The 20,666-nt window shown below is 50.6% G+C and overlaps 1 protein-coding gene across 1 annotated transcript in view; it reads right to left on the reverse strand.

Moving 5' to 3' along the window:
* ZCCHC24 (zinc finger CCHC-type containing 24) overlaps positions 1 to 20,660 on the reverse strand; it is a 60,743-nt gene extending 40,083 nt beyond the window's left edge. Inside the window, exons 1-2 of the mRNA XM_008052759.2 lie at positions 20,392 to 20,660; positions 8,293 to 8,493 (exon numbers count right to left, since the gene is read on the reverse strand). Of these exons, the coding sequence (XP_008050950.1) occupies positions 8,293 to 8,493; positions 20,392 to 20,637 (447 nt within the window). The 5' untranslated portion in view covers positions 20,638 to 20,660. The remainder of the gene's footprint in view (positions 1 to 8,292; positions 8,494 to 20,391) is intronic.
* Between the last annotated feature and the right edge of the window lie 6 nt (positions 20,661 to 20,666).

The following is a 20,666-nucleotide window of genomic DNA, read 5'->3' on the forward strand; positions in this document are numbered from 1 at the left end:
CTATCTAGCCCAGCCCTGGCATATAAGAGGCGCTCAGGAAGAGTTGGATACTGGGAGTTCGTCCTGGGCCCTGCTCTATCCTGGACAGACGGTGTGACCTGGGCAGATACAACACCACACCAAGTTCCACCACAGACACACAGACTCATGCAGGCAAGTGCAGCTGGTTCAGAGCAAGACATTGCCACTCGGGCCCTTCCAGTCCTGCCCATCAGTGTGCAGAAGGCAACACAAGATACTCAGGTGACCCTGCAGGTAGGCCCAGCAGACACCAACCACGCCTTCCTGCAGTCAGTGGATCTTCTGTGGCCACTAGAGCTGGCAGTCCCAACCCACCCTGGACCTCCCTGACTCCAATGGGGCAGCAGATACCACAGGCTGGACCAGTGGTGGAATTACCAGGCACACCAACTTGGCCAGACCAGGCACAGTATGACATTGTCTTTGTCACTCTTTATTTCTCAACTTTTTTAAAAAAATTGACTTTCTGGGAATGACAGTGGAGGTGCAGCCTGGGTGCCAAGGGTAAGAGCAGCTTGAAAAAGCATAGGCACTGTAATAGGGAGCACCTGAGTTCCAATTCCAGCTCTGGTAGTCACTAGCTGTGTGACCTTGACCAAGTCACTTAACTTCTCTGGGCCTCAGTTTTATCATCTGGCATTTGGTGTTCACTACAGGACCTACTTGAGAGTGTTGTTGAGAGAATTAAATAAGCTAATAATAATAAAAACATACTAAATTCTGTGGCAAACTTAATGCTTAAAAACTATTGTTATTAACTTTGGGCTGGATGGTTGACAGTCTGTGTGGGGACAACAGAAGCTGGTTTTTTTGTTTTTTGTTTTTTGTTTTTAAGAACCAAGTGATGGACATGCTTGAGCCCTAAGCCTTCTTGGGCCAGTGCTGACATTGGCTGGAGCACACCAGCCCAGATGCAGCCTCACCATGCAAGGAGGAACCACCTTTCAGTAACATTCAAAACCGGTCCCCAGCACCTTCTGCCTCTGCTTTAGTGGCTCCCAGTCTTCCTTCCAGTGCCCAGTCATCCTCACACAGCCCCTGGGACATGTAAGAGCCTCTGGAAGCCTCTATCCTACTTTTAAGGTAGAAAAGAATCAACTAGCAGGCTACCAACCCCTGGCTCCTGTGTCTACCAGCAAGGACTCTGGTAGTGAATTCTCTACTCACTTTCACTGTTACCTGGGGATCCACAGGCAACTTCAGGACCCAGGCAGGGCTGGCCTAGAGATCTACACATTCTAACCCCCAATTAGACCACTGAAAAACAATTTTTTTTTTTAGTTGGAGTCTCAGTCTGTTGCCCAGACCGGAATACAGTGGGATGCACTCACAGCCATCCCAGCGTAGACCTCCTGAGCTCTGGTGATCCTTCTGCCTCAGCCTTCCAAGTAGCCGGAACTATAGGTGCATGCTACCATGCCCAGCTAATTTTTTATTTATTGTAGAGATGAGGTCTCGCCAAGTTGCCCGGGCTGGTCTCAAACCCACGGGCTCAGGCAATCCACTCGCCTCAGCCTCCCACCCAAAGTATTAGGATTACAGGCTGAGCCACTGAGACCTGCCACCACTGAAGATTTTAAAAGCACTTAGAACATTTATAAATAATTCCACAAAAGGAGAGGAGATAAAGGAGCAGAAATAGGATTTGAAAAAATAACAGCTGAAAACTTCCTAAGTCTGACAAAAAATTTAAATACATCCAAGAAGCTCAACAGACTCCAAGTAGGATACATATAAAGGATAAACAAACAGATACAGCATAGTAAAAACTACTGAAAGCCAAAACAAGGAAGGAATAGAGCTATATAGGAGTAACATTTCTACATCTCATTGGAATTATGTGATTATAAATCTGAAGCAGAGCCAGGTAAGATAAGTCCTAGAGCAACCATTAAGAAAATAACTTTTGGCCAGGCTCAGTGGCTCATCCTGTAATCCTAGCACTTTGGGAGGCCGAAGCGAGTGGACTGCCTGACCCCATGGGTTCAAGACCCGCCTGGGCAACTTGGTAAGACCACGTCTCTACAATAAATCAGAAACCAGCCAGGCATGATAGCGTACGCCTGTGGTTCTGGCTACGTGGAAGGCTGAGGCGGAAGGATCGCCGGAGCCCAGCAGATCGAGGCTATGGTGGCCAGGAGCGTGCCATTGCACTCCAGTCTGGGCAACAGAGTGAGACTCCAACTCAAAAAAAACCAACTTTTAAAAAGTAAAAAAAAAAAAATCAAATAAATTAAAATATTACATTGAAAATTAATGTAAAAAAAGCACTAAAGAAGGAATAGAGAAACAAAAAAGACACAAGTAATTTGGAAAACAATAAAACGACAGATCTAAATCCAACTATATCAATAATAGCATTAAATGTGAATGGTTTGAACAATGCAATCGAAAGGCAGGAATTTTCAGACTGGACAACAAAAAACAAGATCTAACTATGTGCTGTTGGCAGGAGATGCACCTTGGATTTAAATACATGAATAGGTTGAGAGTAAAAGAATGGGGAAAGATCTATCACGGAAGCAGCAACCACTGGAAAATAGCTATGCTAGTATCAGATAAAATAGACAAAAAACATCACCAGAGATAAAGAAGGACATTTTATAATGATAAAAGGATAAATCCATCGGGAAGATGTAACAACTATAATCACTAAGTGCACCTAGTAACAGAGCACTGATACACAAAGCAGAAACTGACAGAATTGAAGAAAAAGAAACAATAATACTTGGAAATTTCAATATCTTCACTTAAAATAATGTTTAGAAGAACTAGGTAGAAGGCCAGGCTTGGTGGCTCAGCCTGTAATCCCAGTATTTTGGGAGGCCAAGGCAAGTGAATTGTTTGAGCCCAAGGGTTCGAGACACACCCGGGCAACTTGGTGAGACCTCGTCTCTACAATAAATCAAAAAAATTAACCGGGCATGGTAGCGCGCGCCTGTGGTTCCGGCTACTTGGAAGGCTGAGGCAGAAGGATTGCCGGAGCCCAGCAGGTCAAGGCTGTGGTGGCCAGGAGAGTGCCATGGAACTCCAGTCTGGGCGACAGAGTGAGACTCCAACTCAAAAAAAAAAAAAAAAGAAAAGAAAGAAGAACTAGGTAGAATATCAACAAGGCAACAGAAGACATAAACCAACTAGACCTAACAAGCATCTGTAAAACTTCCACCAAACAACAGCAGAACACATTCTTCTCAAGTGCACATGGAACATTCTCCAGGATAGCTCATATGCTAGGCTTTCAAACAAACCACAGTAAATTTATAAGGACTGAAATTATACAAAGTATGTTCTAGAACCACAATGGAATTAAGTTAGAAATCATTAAAAGATGTTTGGGAAACTCACAAATATGTGGATATTAAACAACACACTCCCAAGTAACCAGTGGGTCAAAAAGAAAATCAAAAGAGAAATCAGAAAACACCCTATGACAAATGAAAATAAAGATACAACATACCAAAACTTACAGGATGCAGCTCAGAGGGAAAGTCACAGCTACAAACACTACATTGAAAAAGGAAGAGGCTGGGCAGGGTGACTTACACCTGTAATTTCAGCATTTTGGGAGGCCAAGGCAAGAGGATTGCTTGAGACTAGCCTAGGCAACATAGTGAGACCTTGTCTCTACAAAAATAAAAATAATTAGCCAGGTGTGGTAGCACACACCTGTAGTCCCAGTTATTCGAGAGGTTGAAGTAGGAGGATTGCTTGAGCCCAGAAGGTCAAGGCTGCAGTGAGCTGTGATTGTGCCATTGAACTCCAGCATAGGTGACAGAGTGAGATCCCGACTCAAAAAAAAAAAGGAAGAAGGAAGTAGCCTAATCTTCCACCTAAAGAAACATAAAAAGAAGAGCAAGCTAAACTTAAAGAAAATAATGGAAGGAAATAATGCAAATTGAACTGGATAACTGAAAGCAAGGACTCAAAGAGTTAGTCTTTTTTTTTTTTTTTAATTGGAGTCTCACTCTGTCGCCCAGGCTGGAGGGCAGGGGCACACTCACGGCCACCCCAGTGTCAACCTGCTGGGCTCCAGCAATCCTTTTGCCTCAGCCTTCCAAGTAGCCGGAACTACAGGTGTGAGCTACCATGCCCGACTAATTTTTTATTTATTGTAGAGACGAGGTCTTGCCAAGTTACCTGGGCTGGTCTCGAACCCATGGGCTCAGGCAATCCACTCGCCTCCGCCTCCCTAAGTGCTGTGATTACGGGCTAAGCCACCAAGTCCGGCCTCAAAGAGCTATTCTAAACCCAAGTTCATAGCAACAATATTCAAAATAGTCAAAAGTTGGAAGCAATCCAGTTGTCCATTGATGGATGAAAGGATAAACAAAATGTGGTCTATTATTGAACCTTAGAAAAAAACAAAACTCTGACACATGCTACAACATGGATGGACTTTGAGGACATGACGCTAAGTGAACTGAGTCAGTTGCAAAAGAATACATACTGTATGATTCCACTACACGAAGTGCTTAGGATAGTCAAATTTATAGAGACAAAAAGTAGAATGCTGGTTGCCGGGGGGGTGGGGGAGAGGGAGAAGAAGAACGGGAATTATTGTTTAATGAGTACAGAATTTCAGTTTTGCAAGGTAAAAAGAATTTGGTGAATGGATGGTAGTGATGGTCACACAACAATGCAAATGTATCTAATGCCATTGAGCTTTACATTTAGAAATGGTTAAGATGGTAAGCTTCGTTATGTGTACTTTTCCACAATTTAAAAATAAAGATGAGAGTAGAAAGTAATGAAATAGAAAATAGAAAAACAATAGAGAAGTTGGTTCTTTGAAAAGTTCAACAAAATTGACAAAACTTTAGCTACATTGACCAAGAAAAGAGAGAGAAGATTCAAGAATCAATCGGAAATGAAAGAAGGAACATTATTACCAACTCTACAGAAACAGAAAGGATTATAAGAGAATATTATGGATAACTATTTGCCAAAACATTAGGCAAATTAGATGAAATGGACAAATTCCTAGAAATATACAAATTAGATGAAATGGACAAATTCCTAGAAATACACAAACTACAGTGACTCATACAAGGAACAGAAAATAAAAATAGACCTATAACAAGAGATTGAAGTAGTAATAAAAAATATATAGTCAAAAAGAAAAACCCAGGTTTAGATGGCATCACAGGTGAATTCTATCAAACATCTTAAGAAGAATTTATACTAATTCTTCACAGACTCTTTCAAAAACAGAACAGGATGGAACACTTCCCAAATCATGGGAATCTATACATGCTACAATACAAATTAACCTTGAAACCATCATACTAAGTGAAAGAAGCCAGTCATAAAGGACATATATTGTATGATTCCATTTATATGAAATGTGTGGAATGGGCAAGAGACAGACAGAGAGTAGGTAAGTGGGCATTGGTTGCCAGGAGGTGATATACAGAGCACAATGTTCCTTTTTGAGGTGATGAAAATGTTCTCTGACTGTGGTAACAGTTGTACAATTCTGTGCCTATACTAAAAATCATTGAACTATATATTTTACATGAGTGAATTTTATAAGTGAATTATATCTCATTAAAACTATTCCCAAGAAAAAACATTCTACCTTTAAATATGATATACACTAAGCTCTTACATAATATTTCACTTGTAATACAGGAAGCTTCCATAGTTGATAAAAGCCTTGTCAACCTGTTCCTTCCTTCAGGAAGACTTGTAATGAGCACTGCTGTGTGAGGTACCTTGAACTGGCATGGGCCAGACAGCAAGGGGTACAGAGATAAATTTAGCCCAGCACCTGCCCCTGGAGCTTGTGGTCAGGTGAAGAGTGGACATCCAAGTAAATTCCAGTCAGCCAAAACACCTAGTACCTTGCCAGGGAGGTACCTTCTTCATAATGATGCAAAGGAGGAAAAAAAACAATGCTAGATAACATTTATTAAGCGCTTCCTGTGTGCCAGGCAGTGCTAAGCACGTTCCATGTATCAGTCACTGCATCCTCACAACACCCTGTGGGTTAGCGCTCTCATTACCCTCATGACACAAGAGGAAATGGAGGCTGCAAGCCTCTGTCCTCCCACCACTCATGAGGGAAGCAGGGAGACCCTTGGGCCTTCAGGAGTCACAAAGAGACACAGGTTTGGGATGGGGCTGGGAGAAGGGAGCTCAACCAGCTCAAGTGAGAAACTGAGGTTCCACAGACCACAAGGTCTCAGCTTGCAGTGGCAAGGAAGCTCAAGGAGACAAAGTGCACTGAGGTCAAAGATCAGAGTCCTCGCACACATACTGGCCTCTCTCCAGTACCACACTCCTCCTAAGACTGAGACTCTGTTTCTTCAACTGTAAAATGGGGCCATAGAGTTAAGAGCTCTGGTCGAATCTGAAGAGATGACAGTGGGTGCATGGTGCGCACATGTACACACACACACACACACACACACACACACACACACACACACACACACACAGTTTCATCATTCCCAGCATCTGGCTCACCATCCATTGCCTTTGGATAAGGGTCACCTGTGGGAGACCCTGCCACTCTTCTCCCAAGCCCTCCTTCTCCTGGAAGCTTTCCCAGGCTGCCAGCCCAGAGCAAGTGCACCTCCTCGATACCCCTAGAGTTTCTGCTGATATCTGAGTGTCTCCTGCCTGCCTGGGTTAAAATGCCAGCTCCTCCACCGACCAGCTCAGTGATCCTGTATAAGCTCCTTCTTCACTGGAAGTAACTATTTCACCACTAAAACAAGGCCAATGGGAGTACGTAGCAGAAAGGGTGATTTCAGCAATGAAATGCTGCCTGGAGTGCACTTAGCCCAGTGCCTGTCTCCTTCTTCATGGTGATCGGTCTTGCTCTGCCCACTTCACAGGGGATGAGGGAGGGTTACTGCAGATGGCAGTGTGGACACCAGTTGAGAGCCCCTGTGCTGGGGCTCAGCTGGGTAGCGCACACAAGGCTGTGGACTGGGTGGGCCACGCCCATGACCTTGAGGACCAACCAGATCCACAGCTGCCTGTTTGCTGCTCTTTCTACCCAGAGAAGTCCGGGGGAGGGGTCACCTCTGCTGGGATCTGCTCGTGCCAAGGATCTCTTGCTTACTGTACATTCTGAGGGGTAGACGGGACCCACCGGGGGTATGGGGTCTGGAGGAAAGCCACCAGTGAGTCAGCTCCTATTACCTGGGGTCTGGGGTGGGGGAGACGCATGAACCGCCTTACTAAAACCATCTTACTAAAACGCAGCTCTGGGGTGGGCCGAAGATTCTGCATTTCTAGCAAGTTCCCCAGAGGCCCTGGGCAGCTGTGCCTGGGCCACACTATCCGCGGCAAAGACCTGAAACACAGCACATCCACTTCTGAGAAGAGTCTGGGTGTGCAGTGAGTGACAAGCACAACTAGGGCTCCCACTGGTCCTGCAAGGACCCAGCCCCACCCAGCCATGCCTCGGCTTCCACCATCTGGAGGGTCATGCTACATGGGTTTCCAGGATTCCATTTCCATGACATACATAAAATAAAAGCAGTGCCACATTATAAAAAAGTTGGATACAGGAAAATAGGAGAAAACCACTGATCATCTCATACTGTATGTAAATCGACTGCTAACCTCTCTCCACAGGATCCCAAAGCCATGACTATCAGTGAGTCATTCATGAGTGGGACACCCCCTCAGCCCCACCCTGTCACACTGAAGCATTAGGTTAGACATGGGGGCTGCTCCAGACAACCCCCATCTCCTGGCCCCCTTCCCACCCCAAGACAGAGATGCCCAGCCCTGTGGTGCCTGAGGCCTTCACTCAGACCTATCCAGGGTGAGCAGGGCCCCTCCCCACCTCCCTCTCAGGCAGTAGGCTGAGGACGCAGAGGTGGGTCCGGAGGAGGGGGTGCACATCTGGATTCCTGGCCCAGAGCCTGCATTCCTTCCCTGTGAGTGTGAGGAGATGGGGCCTCCAAAGAGCTGAGGGGGCTGCCCCCTTGTCATGGGCCCCACCCTGCAAAAAGACCGGTGGGGACTTGGAGGCCCAGGACTTCACTTTGGGGCCAAATCTGGGTCTGAAAATCCTTTATCCATATTGCTGACCAGCCAGCATGGGCCTACGCTGGGCCTCTGTCCTGTCCACACCGGCCAGCCTTGCTTCAGAAATCCCAGAGGGGACAGAAAGGCGGAGACCAGAGGGCCATGGGCCACCCACGGGTGGAAGGGGCCCTGGGTAGGTCTCTGCGCCTGACTTAACCCCAGGTGCTGGTCCAAAGGTCAGCAAGGGGACCCAAGAACTCCTCCTGGGCCAGGTGGCCTTACCTGGGGGCAGTCCTTGATGTAGTGTCCTTTGTTGAAGCAAAGGTGGCACAGGTAGTTGGGCGGGGGTCGCTTGCTGGGCTTGCGGGCCTCGGAGGTGAGGGTCAGGTCCGAGAAGTGCTCTGTGAGAGAGCTGAGGCCGTCGGCAATGTTGTTGAGGGAGCCGTAGGGCGAGGCGCTCTTATACACACTGCTGCTCAGCGCCTGGGGAGACAGAGGCACACATGCTACAACCCACAGAGGCACACACACTGCAGCTGCAGCCTTGGGGGGATTTCCGTACACCCCCCTACATTAATTCGCACTGAGCCTTCAGCTGTCCAAGGGCTCTGGCCTCTGGGAGTCCAAGTTCAAATCCTAACTCTAGTTGTGTGTCCATGGACAAGCCAGTTAATCACTCTGGGTCTTAGTGGCCCTGTCTGTAAAATGGGAATAATGATAATACTTTCTAGGGTTTCTATCAGGCTAAAATGAGGCCACTCATTTGTAAAGTCTGACATGTAGGTAGGAATCACTCAGCAAATGGTGATGATAACGGCTATTATTATTTCTTCTTCTTCTTCTTTTGAGTTGGAGTCTCACTCTGTCATCCAGGTTGAAATGCAGTGGCGCACTCACGGCCACCCCAGCGTCAACCTGCTGGGCTCCAGCGATCCTTCAGCCTCAGCCTTCCAAGTAGCCAGAACAACAGGTGTGCACTACCACACCTGGCTAATTTTTGATTCATTGTAGAGACAAGGTCTCGTCAAATTGCCCGGGCTGGTCTCAAACCCGTGGGCTCAGATAATCCACTCGCTTCAACCTCCCAAAGTGCTGGGATTACAGACTGAGCCCGGCCTATCATTTTTTCTTAACACATTGCCACGAGGTAAGAAGGTACAGCAGAAATACCTGTCAGATTTGGGGCTCTGCCACTAACTGGTGGGATGACTTTAGGAAAGTCACCACAGACTCAGTTTCCCAATCTTTTAAGAAAGAGGAACATCAGCTGGCAGCACTGCTTCCACTTTATACAGGAGAAGGCTGAAGTCCAGCCCTCTACCTGTCTCCTGCAGCACGAGGCCTGCGTGTCCTGAGAGCCCTCAGCCTGGCCCAAGCCACCTTTCTAGAAGCCCAAGGATGGAGGTGGCCCACCTTTCCCTTCTCCAGATGATAGGAACCAGACATCTCGCTCAGCTTCAAAGCAGACGTGGCCCAGGCCCCTCCTGGTGTACACAGCCTCTATTTATAGGCGTCACAGGCTCCAGGCGGCCTGGCGCACTGGAATTTAGCAGAGATGGGGCCTGTGGTGAGTCTGGTAAGGAATGGCTCAGGTCCCCCTTTCCTGGAGCAAGGCCAAGGCTGGAAAAGACAGCTTCCCCAGGCGGGTCAAACCTAGGCATGGGGCTTGGACATGCCCTGGGCTCTGTTCAGGTGCCCAAGAACTGCAGGAGTAAGTTGTGGACCTTGGGGGCCTGGGGTCTGACCGGGAGACTCAGGAGTCCACAGGCTGATGGGGAAGCAGGATTCCTGATATAAGGGCCTCAGGTGCCTTTCAAAAGATGGAGCAGACAAGGGCCCGGTGTGGAAACAGTCTTTCTGAATGAAGGAAGGGAAAGGAAGCAAGTTGAGAGTTGACCCCAGGGTATACCATCCCCTCCCCGCAGCCAGGACAGATCCCACCCCTCACAGGTGTATACCCTGACCTTACTGTTTCTGTCTTCAGGGGTCTGTCACTCCCCTCCTAGCAGACACAGCCTTCATCACCTGGGTACCACTACTGTTCTTGGTACCTCAGAACACCCTGCTGTTTGACCACAGCTCTTTCCCTCTCTGGGCCTCTGTTCCCTCTCATGTGCTTTTGGACCAGAGCCTAGGATGTGGTGGAAAAGACACAGACACCACATATGGGGTAGCCCAGATCCAGCACATAGTCGGCCTACTATGTCTGCTCCACCACTGCCTAGCCCTACCATGAAAGCCGGCACCAGCAGAAGATTCCACACCAACCTGCATTCAGTCTGAAGTGAACTCCAGCCCTTTGATAAGTCCAAGATGGAGTGGTCCACCCTGAGAGGCTCCCCCCCACCATCCCTGGAGGTATGTGAGCCAATGGAGGTCAATCTTACGGGGCATGGAGGAGGGTTCTGATGGAAATCAGATCAGAAGATAATAACAACCTACACCAAGCACTCACTGTGTCTCCAGCACTGGAAATTGTACACATATGAAGATAGCTGATTCTCACCACAATCCTATGAGTCACTGTCCCCATTTTACAGATTAAATGAGTGTGTCCGAACTTGGATTGAATGACCTAGGAATCTTGTTACAAATACTGTTTTCTGGGCTCCACCTCCGACCTCCCAGAGCAGCCACTGGGACCCAGGGTCCAAAATCTGCCCCTTTTTGTGTGTGGGGGGGGATGGTAAAATATACACAAGAAAAGTTACCATTTTAATGATTTTTAAGTGTACAGTTCAGTGGCATCCAGTGCATTCACACTGTTGTGCAACCACCACCACCATCCACCGCCAGAGCTTTTCATCTTCCCAAACTGAAACTGTCCCCAGGAAACAACTCCCCCACCCTCCCTGCCCCAGTCTGATCTGTCTTTTTCAAGATCCCTCCGATACAAGCAGCCCAGCCCCATCCAGCCTTGGAGCATCCTGACTTTTCAACCAATGAGACCTCTCCTTATCTTGACTTTCCAACACCAGGAAGGAGACCCTCCCCTTCCCACCCAAATCCGTACCAACCTCTCAGAGAAAAGTTCATCCAAACGAGAAACTTGAAGCCCTAAACAGTGTGACTCACCCTCATGGCTGGGAAATGCAATTTCACAAATAACAACCCTCTTTTTCCCCCCTTTTTTTCCTTTCTTTTTTTCTTTTTTTTTTTTTCCTTCTGGATAAGATGTAAGCAAGTCCACAGGAATCAGGATTGTTTTGGCAGTAAATTGTCAAGAGGAAGGGGAAGTTTGGTGGGTGCCAGAAAGTACACTAATTACACCCTCAAAAACCTCTCCCCCGTCTTGTGGCCACGCTCCCCTGCCTACAGACGGCCCCGTGGACATCCCTGGGCAGCCAGAGGCCTCTGAGAAGGCTGCCCTTCCCCTGGCAGCTCAACATACCCGCTGCCTCTTAAGGGCCACAGCTTTGTCCCTGCCTCCTCCACCTCCAGTGTCCTCCAGCCTGTCTCAATTCAAAATCAGCACTATCTTAGAGTTGAGAGGGCAGCTGACCCAACCTCATGGCCACATTACCGATGAAGAAACTGAGGCCCAGAGAGGCACAGGGACACAAACAAGGGCACACAGCCAGGCCTCTGGGCCAGGAGTCCGGTTTGCTGGGCCGGTGTGAAGGGTGGGTGGGGCCGCCAACTGTTTCCTTTCCGAAGCCCCATTTGAGTTCGGGCCAGAGAGGTGAAAGGCGAGTTGGCCTCCCGGCTGTTTCCGCGGCCTGTGGAGACTGGATAGAGCAAAGGCCAGGACACACAGAGTTCTATCCCCTCCCGTGCAGGGCTGGGGCCTGTCCTCTGTATGCTGGAAAATGGAGCAGGGAAGGAGGGCAACCTTGACAGTCGCTGCCCAAGACACCCAGGTACTGAGAGACATAACCCTGCCCCCGAGCCTGACATGCACACAGTGCTCGGTCCACGCAGGTGCCATCTATTCCACATCCCCCGGTTTGTGGCTGGAGGGCAAAGCAGGCCCAGAAGTCTTCATCAACAGCCCTAACTCTGCTACCCCCACGGAGCACCTCTGCTTTTCTCTCTCTGGCTCTGCACTTGTTCCACCCCCGGAATGCCCTTCTCTGCTTCCATCCAAATGCGCCCAACCCAGATCGGGCTCTAACTCCAGCATTGTGGCTTTCAACCCACCCTTTCTCCTTAACTCAGGGCTCAGGCTCCAAGGAGTGTGAAAAGCACAGATTCAGGCACTCTAAGGCCCTGCTGGCCATAGAAGCCCTGGTCTCCTCCAGAGGCCTCCCTGACCCCTGGGTCTAGCCCAGTCCAACAATGCTATTGGCCGGGGGCAGAGACCCCCACATGACTCCACCAGCAGTTGCCTGGTAAAGCTCTGAAGTCGTTCTCCAATCTCTGCATGTGTGATGCCGCCTCATCTCTCCCACAAGGCAAGACATCCTTGAAGACAGAGGTTCTGCAACCTTCTGTCGTTCCAGAGCCCAGACTGTTTTGGCTGTTCCTTATGCCTGCCCTGGGTTCAGATGGTCACAGACAGGGAAGGGTTTCCTTTCTACAGATAAGGGAACAGCTGCCCTAGCACCTTAAAAGATTTCAGCTAGGGTCTCTGCGTCCCTGTGGACTGGGCAAGTGTGCACTCCCATCTAGATTAGGCTGCTCTGGGCACTGGTGGTGGGTAGAAGCCCCTGGCCACTTAGGCCCACACCCCCAGCCTTGGAGAAGAAGCTACCTCTCCTTCCTCCTTGGGTCAGTGACCCCAGCAGCTGGCAGGAAGCATGGGACCCTCAAACATCTGGGGGCCTGGGTATCAGACTTCTACCCATTGTTAGAACTTCTACAAGTTTCCAGCTTGGCTGCTGAGGGGCTAGTTAGATGGAAAGACATTACAGTTGATTCTGATCATGCTGTCTGTCACACACACGACTAGATCCTGTTCCTTTCTTAGTTCCCTTATACCTGGCAAGAACACTATTTACATGGCCATTATTGGCCCCATTCTATAGAGTTGGAAACTCAGGCTCAGAAAGGCCGAGGAATTTGCCCAAGGTAACCAGACTGTGTTGGCCTGTTACATTTCAGCCTCCACATGGCCGCCAAGGCTTGACTTCCCATATAGGAAGGGGAGCCAGAGGAAAATACCCAGTGTGCACCACTCTCCTTGGAACAGAGGCCTAAGCCCTTCAACCCTGGCAAGATGAGGGACCAGTTTCTCTGGGCTGCATGAGGGGTCTGGGCCCTAGGGAGGAGGTTCTGCCACAAAATATGGAGTGCAGAAGAGGAGGTTTCCAGGACTGACTCCAGCTCTCCCCAGAGCAAGCCTACCAAGCCGAGCTTCTCCCCCCAGGACAGTAAGTGGTCACAGTGGGAGAGGGGAAGCAAGTGTTTGGACAGGGAGGCAGGAGCTTCAGAGGGAGAAGACAGGGCCCAGAGACAAGACAGGAGGCAGAGACGGGGAGCAGCATCTGCCTGGAAGGACATGGCAGTGGGCAAAGCCACGGAGGCATGTTCAGCCATGGACAGGAGGCCCAGCAGAAATAAATGCTGAGTCCTATTCCCCTAGCTAAAGAAAGCCCTGGAGGACTAACTCTGATTTGAGGCCCAGCTCTGTGGGGGTTCCTTTCATCTGCTGAACAACTGCTGTTTTATCCCAAAGTCACTCCTCCCTCCACCCCACAGACACGCGCATGCACACGCACCCACACTCCTTGCTTTGGGACAAGAAACCATTCATCTTACAAATGACCCCGCCCCTTCTCCCATGGGGATCTGTACTTCTTCAACCCCTGGGGTCTATCTGGGGCTTCAGCCCCCAGGAGTCAACACCTGTTCATACAGAGGTGGACAGGGGCTGGGCTCCTGGAAAGAAGGAGACAGCCTATGGACAAGGCAGGAATGGTCCAATGAGAAAGCGAGGCCACACCTTGACCCCTGGCTCTGCTTTTGTTTCCAAGACCTAAAGCTGACCTGTGGACCAGAACGGTGCAGGCCTGGCCATGACAGGAGCAGTGACCCTTCACTCACAGCCCTTGAGGCCACCAATGTCTTTGGGAGGCCCCGTTCATACAGCTGGTGTAAAACACAGTTCCCCGTATACAGCCAGCACTCAGTAGAAGATTAGAATGTAAATAACAAGACCAGGTTCTTTTTGGTGGGAGGAGTGGGTAGAGAAAAATGAGGGAAGAACCAAGGAATGGGAGGCCAGACGTTGGCAGCAGGACAAAACAGAGAGGACTCAGGAGAATTCCTCCCTCCCTACTCCCCCAACTGAAGTCCAGGGTCACCACTCTTCTGACAGGGGCCCAGTTTCACGGCTGTCTGCCCTTTGCCCCGCTAGTGCATAAGCAATGTGGACCAGGTTGCCTCTCACTGCCACAGCATATTGGTCTCATGAAAACAGAAAGCATGACTATGAGGGGCTCCCAGGACTAGAAAAGTCTCTAATATTTAGCCAGTCTAGGGGTACCACTGAGGCTTGCAACCATTAAAGTGGGAGGCCTTGACCTGGGATCCACTGTCAGTACAAGGGTGTCCATAATCCCCTGGAAATCACATGCAAGTGTGTGTGTATACATGTGCACGCAAGCTTACAGTGCCGACAACAGGAATGCTAACTGTCTTCAGATTCTCAAAGGGTCCCTAACCAAAGAAGGTCAAGAACCATTAGCACACCTAAGCCCTACAGCAAAACCTCTAGGGACAGGGCTTCACTGTCTCCCAAGCCAGCTCATTTCAGTTAATCAAGCAATCAAAAGACACTTCTTCTAGGACATAAAACAAGAAGCTAAGAGACTGAGAGAGTATTCACATAGTCAGATCTGGAGATGGAAGAGAGCAGGCGAGGTTTCATTCAAGTCATCATCCATCCATCTGCCCATCTAGTAAACATTAACTGAGCACCTAGAATGTTTCAGGCATTGACAAAGCATCAGACTGCAGCATCAGGATTGCAAAGCAGACAGACAAAATTCTTACTCTCAGAGTGAGGGCAATCTAGCTACTGACACAGACACACACATTGCATGTTATAGGACAAGACTAACTATTACCAGAAGCATCTACAAGTCATCTATCACAGGTCACAGCAGCTGGAGGGAGGTCTGCTCCCAGTGACAGCCAGGTAAAGCTTCTCAGAGAAGGGACACTGATTTTTGTCCTAGGGAAGCCAGTTGGAACTTGTCTGTTGTACAAGGATAGAGAATGGCATTTTCAGCAGAAGCAGTAGCAAGTACAAATGCTTAGAGGAATGGGGCTGCTTGGTGTTTTCAGAAACGTCAAGTAGACCAGCACGGCCAGAGGAGGACTGAATAACTGGTTATATACCACCACACACACACACACACACACACCCCCCCCCACACACACACACAGAACAGACTGAGTGTCCCGAGGCCCAGGCTGGAGCCTTGATCCTGCCATGGATTCCCTGAACACATCATCTTCCTCTGGAAGACCCTTCCTTTCTCCATCTGGTCAATGGGGATGCCACATGCAGGCTTAAAAGCAGGAGAAAGGGCTCAGTGTCCATCTCCTCTTCTTCTCTTCCCACAGTGTCCATCTCCTCAGTGTCCATCTCCTCTAGCCTTGGACTTGGGTCCCATGTAGCCAAGGGTTTCTGGGGAGTGTCTGGAGCAGGGATACAGTAGGAAATCCTGTGCCCATTACCAATGCCCAACACCCCTTGAAAGGTTTAGGATCAGCTAAAAAATGTCAGAGCACCAAGGCTCAATGGCGTGCCCCTCTCAAAACAGGTCACTACCTGCCCTGCACTGGACCCCAAGACTGATCCAGGTGAGAGCTAACCTGGGGGCCAACTAAAGGACAGGTCACAGAGGCAACTTATCGCTGGGACACAGAAGAGTTCTAGATCTAGTTCTGCCACTGACTTGCCAGGCCTCTGTTATCTCTTCTGTAAAACGGGAGCCATGAGGAAAGAGATGAACAAATCACCACCCAAGAGTAAGGGACTGCCTCGCCAGGGCCCTCTTCTCCATGGCTTCTGCTCCTGGCTCTCTGCTGCTGCTGCTGATCACTAATTCCTAATGCTGCCTGCCTTCCTCCCTCCCACCTGACTCAGAAAGCCCACGAGGTGTGGTTTTTCCTCCGAGACCATGCCTACCCAGTCCATTGAATTTGACAGAGGGAGGGTCAAGCCACCTTAGCCAACAGCCTCTCAAGCGGCAGTCCTTGTTGCATGACTCATAGATCAGCTTCCCAAAGTTGGCCAAGGGAGTATCCTCTGAAGCTCCTGGCTAGGCAAGGATGGTCATTCCTCCAGGCCCTGAGGCTGTCCTCCCAGCTGCCTCACACAGACCACAAAGGGGATGCAGGGGACCCACTCGGCTCCCAAAGCCCACTCTCAGCCCCAGACAGGCAAACTCCTATCCTTGGGCAGAGTTGTGGCTTTGTTCTACTCATCCACACTGGTCACACATCCCCTGGGCTCATGGGACACCTGTCCAGAGCACAGGTGACACAGACAAACCATCGGAAAGCTGTCAAGACTGGGGCCTTTTTAAACAAGACACTATAGTAGCTCCTCTAAGTGTTCGAATTGCCATGTCTATATGAAAGGGCTGAGGCCTTGAGAAGGCCCATCTGTGAAGCCTCTTGACACCCTTGCTACTGTTCTCAAATCTCCTGTGGTGGAACCTGAGTGGCAAAGAGGAGGGGGTGTGGAGTGCTACAGAAGATAATGTCCAGACCCAGATTAGGAAGAACTTCCAGGGTTGGAACTATCCAACAAGGGAGAGGTCTGCCAGAGGGAGCATTCCTGGTCTGGAAATGTTTGGAAGAACACCAGCAAATATTCTGTGCCCAAAACGTTTAGTCAAAGAGGTGCAGTAACTGTTGGGCTGGAGAAAGGTTAACAGGTTTTGTATTGCAGGACTTCTCAGTGCCTCTACTGTGTTAATGGGCATTGTGTGTCTCCATGGGAAAGGTAGAAGCTGTGCTTTCCAAAACATATTTGACCCCAAAGCCCTTTCCCCAGCATCCACAAAGTAGGGGTCTCTTGATGGTGGGGCCATGCCTTCCAGCTACCTCTGCCCTTAGAGGAAGAAGGAAAAACAACTGCCTAAGAATCCAACCTGAATGGAATGAGACAGTTACATCTCCCCTGGGAAGGGGGATACAGGGGCTAACTAGCGGGGAGGAGGGGCCTCTGGGCATCCCCCTCCACGGAGCCCAAGAGGTAATGCAACAAGGAGGTAACTCTACTTTTCCAGAAGTGGAATCCCACAGCGCCTATACTGCTGTGAATTTAAATTCCAAACAAACCTTGGCAGAAAAGATCCCATGCAGCCCAACCCCCACTCCGTCTAAGAACTGCTTTCCTTGGGTACCTGGAGAGAGAAGGGGCTTAGCCAAGGGCCTCAAGAATCCCTCTCCAAAGGCATAGAGTTGTTGCCATCGACCAGGTTTGGGTTCACAGGGCCTGGTTTCTAGACCCAGAGGACTTTTAGGAAACTGCACAAAGTGCCTGTGTCCGCTTTGGCCTGGCACCCTCACCACAAGCAAGAAAGCCCCCCCAAGAATCCAAGTCACTCCTGGTGCCTGCTCCTGTACTTGGAAGTGAACTCTCCATCTCCTTCTCTGCTCCCAGGGCCAGTGCGCCACTCAGAACCCTTGGCTTATCTTCAGCTTCCAGAGCCGAGGTTCCAGGGGCACAATAGGCTTCTGTGCCCCCATGTCCTCACCACCCCTCAGTCCCAGCTGCATTCATGGTGTTTTGCTATTGTGGTGGGAGCAGACTGGGGGTGGTGCAGGAGGGGGTAGGCTCTTGGCACAGGGGCTGGCGCAGACAGGCCATGGTCAGTGGTCAGCATGCAAGTCACATCCGCAGGCACTGCCACTGGGCCTGCCAGGCCTCGCACAGAATGGCACTGCTTCTGGGCCCCCTGGGTCCCTTCGTAGAGTTCCCTCTAGCCCACACACAACTTGCTTCCTCTCCGCCCAGCCCCTCGATGGCATTGAGGTGGGGGGGTTTATTTTCTTGCCTTCTCAGCCGGTTGCTATTTTGGAGCCATATTAGGTCACCAGCTAAGCCCTGGACGCAGGAAAGGCCTGTCCCCAGGAGCACAGCTGGGGCTCGAGATGGTTTAGGAGGCGAATGACAAGTGAGCCTGAAGCCAAGAAAGCCTTTCAGAAGCCAGAAGCACAGCCCTCCAGCTCCTCCAAGGAAGCCACTGGCCTGTGAGCATAAGAGAAGCCCCTCTCATCTCCCACAGCCTGGCCTGTCTGCAGACACATCCTCTCTTGAAGATTCAAACACGTTACAAATCCCAGACACACCATCCTAGGTGATAGCAGAGACTAAGCTTAATAAATGGGTAAACTGAGGCCCGGAGAGAGACAGGGGGCTCCCTGAAGTCAGGTCATGAGAGACGTTCTCCAACTACTGCACTATATACAGTATAACCTCTTCCTGCTCCTTCTACATTGTGCCCCTTCATGGGGAAATTAAAGCATATGGCAATGAAGTGACATGAGGCAGGTCCCACTGAGCACCTGCTGGGATCCTGGATGCCAGAAATTTTCAAGAAGAAGCACAACATCCTACTCCCTACTCCTGATGGTCAAAAACTCCCAGGCCCTACACTTGATGGTCAAAATCTCCCAGGCCCACTCAGGGGAGACCCATAGGCGGGGAACAAAGCCAGCATAGAGAGCAGAGGCTAGCAGAAGCTGATTAATAACTCCCACTTGGCCTGTGGACCATGGTCATCCTCTTCCCTGGACAAGACCCTTGGGGTTTCCACAGCCTCCCACAACAAATCACCCACAATTCACACTCTGTATCCTCTTATGTGTCCTAATCTGTGGCCCCCAAGAACTTGTGGCTGTGACTCCCCAGGGGACCACCCAGGGCTCAACAAATGTTTGATAAGAGAACAAACAACTGAAAAGAGCCAGACACTGAAGAAACACTCCACAAACAGTCCTCCAAAGTCACTAAGAGTCACCTAAAGCCTGTTCCCTGAAGAGGTAGAAAGGTCTCTTACAAGAAAGAAAGATTCCCAGTCAAGAACAATTCCTCACATGGAGAGAATGCTTTACAGTTGACAATAAGCTCTGGCACACAAATGCTTTTGCCTGGCACCAACGGGTACCTTTCCAGACTCCCTCCATGATGCCCAAACCCCCACAACCATTCTTCCCAAATGGGTCAACAGGTCAGTCCGGGTAGTACTGGCCTGAGGCCAGCGTTTTATATGTCCATGTCTCCCCCAGTAAATAATGGCAGAGTTGAACACATTTATGAGGCTAGAAAGGGTGACCCTCTGCCTCCCCTCTCATCCTCAGCACACCCTGGCACACACAGGCCTTCTTCCCTAACCCAATCAGGACTCTGACTCACCTGAAATTCACCAGTGTGCTCTGGTCTGCAAAGAAAGTGACCCCCATGTATGTGTTCCTCCCCACCTCCTGCACTTTTGCAGAGAAGGTCCCCAGGAGGGGAGGAAGTGAAGGCCACAGATGGGTGTCTGCAAATGAGGCAGGAGTGAGTGGGGAGTGGGGGAGACCAGCTGACCCAAGAGAAGACAGATATGGGCAGACTCTGGAGGACTCCTCAAAAGGGGCTGGGAGGTGGTGGCCATCTGTGTATTTATCTTGCTGGCAAAGAGGCACTGCCCGGTCGACTTTGTAACTGAATCTACCAAACAGGCCGACTTTGCAACACAGCCGGCCCAGGTTTCTGCAGAAGGCGCTGGGCAGCTGGAACCTCTCCCCCTATCTAGTCCCCCTCCCAAGAGCTTCAAGAGGATTTCCCTTTCATTTCCTTCCAGGCTGGGGGTGGGGGGCAGGGGACAGCGCAGTCTGCGGGGTCAAGCCCTCAAAAACCACTTCCTATGTGGCTGGGGAAGGGCAGCTGGAGAATGTATCTGGGGATCCCTCTGTGAGAAGAGCCGGAAAGGTCTTCGGAGCAGGCACCGCTCTCCAGGGTGCCCTTCGGGGGTCTGGAACCACAGAGGTCGGAGGAAAGATTTCAGGTTCTTCCAGAGGAACTCAGCAGAATCTCTGCGCTCTGGGTCCTAGCCAGCGGTGGCCAGGAGGGGATAGGGTTGGGCATGGGAAGGACACTTGGTAGGGGCTCCCCGCCCTGGCCGCACCCGGCAGTCTGGAGAGAATCCGGAGACAACCCCCAACTCCCTTCCCCAGCCCCTTCGAGCAGGGCTCCCCGGCTGGGAGAGGGGGCGGGAGGGCCCCTCCTGGGCCTGAGTTACTGTGGGCCGGGCTCAGTCGGGAGGTGACGCGCTCCCGGCGCCCCGGGGACTTCGGGAGGCGAGTTTGGCAGAGTTGAAGGAAGCCGAGCCAAGGGCAATGAGGAGCGAGGCGAGCCGGGCCAGAAAGAGTGGGTCAGATGGGAAGGGGCCCGGCGCTGTGGGGCGGAGGGTGGGGACGAGCGGGGGCACCCACCTCTCCGCGCTGCAGCTGGAAGAAGCTGTTGAGATAGCTGGAGTGCAAGGGAGAGCCCAGCTGCTCCGGGCGGCCCTTGCTGAAGGCCAGCTCCGGGGGCGCGCCGCCGACGGTCGGCTCCGGCCGGAAGGCATCGAAGGCGCTAGCCTGGTGCGTGTCCTGCAGCGACAGGTAGACCCAGTTGAGCAGCTGGGCCGGCTGGTACACCGAGGCGGCGCTCGTGTCGATGGCCGACAGCAGGCTCATCTTGCGGTGGCGGTGCCGGCCCCTCCCCG

This window comes from Carlito syrichta, unplaced genomic scaffold (genome assembly GCF_000164805.1).
Source record: "Carlito syrichta isolate Samal-C Ts95f unplaced genomic scaffold, Tarsius_syrichta-2.0.1 Scaffold71970, whole genome shotgun sequence".
NCBI lineage: Eukaryota > Metazoa > Chordata > Mammalia > Primates > Tarsiidae > Carlito > Carlito syrichta.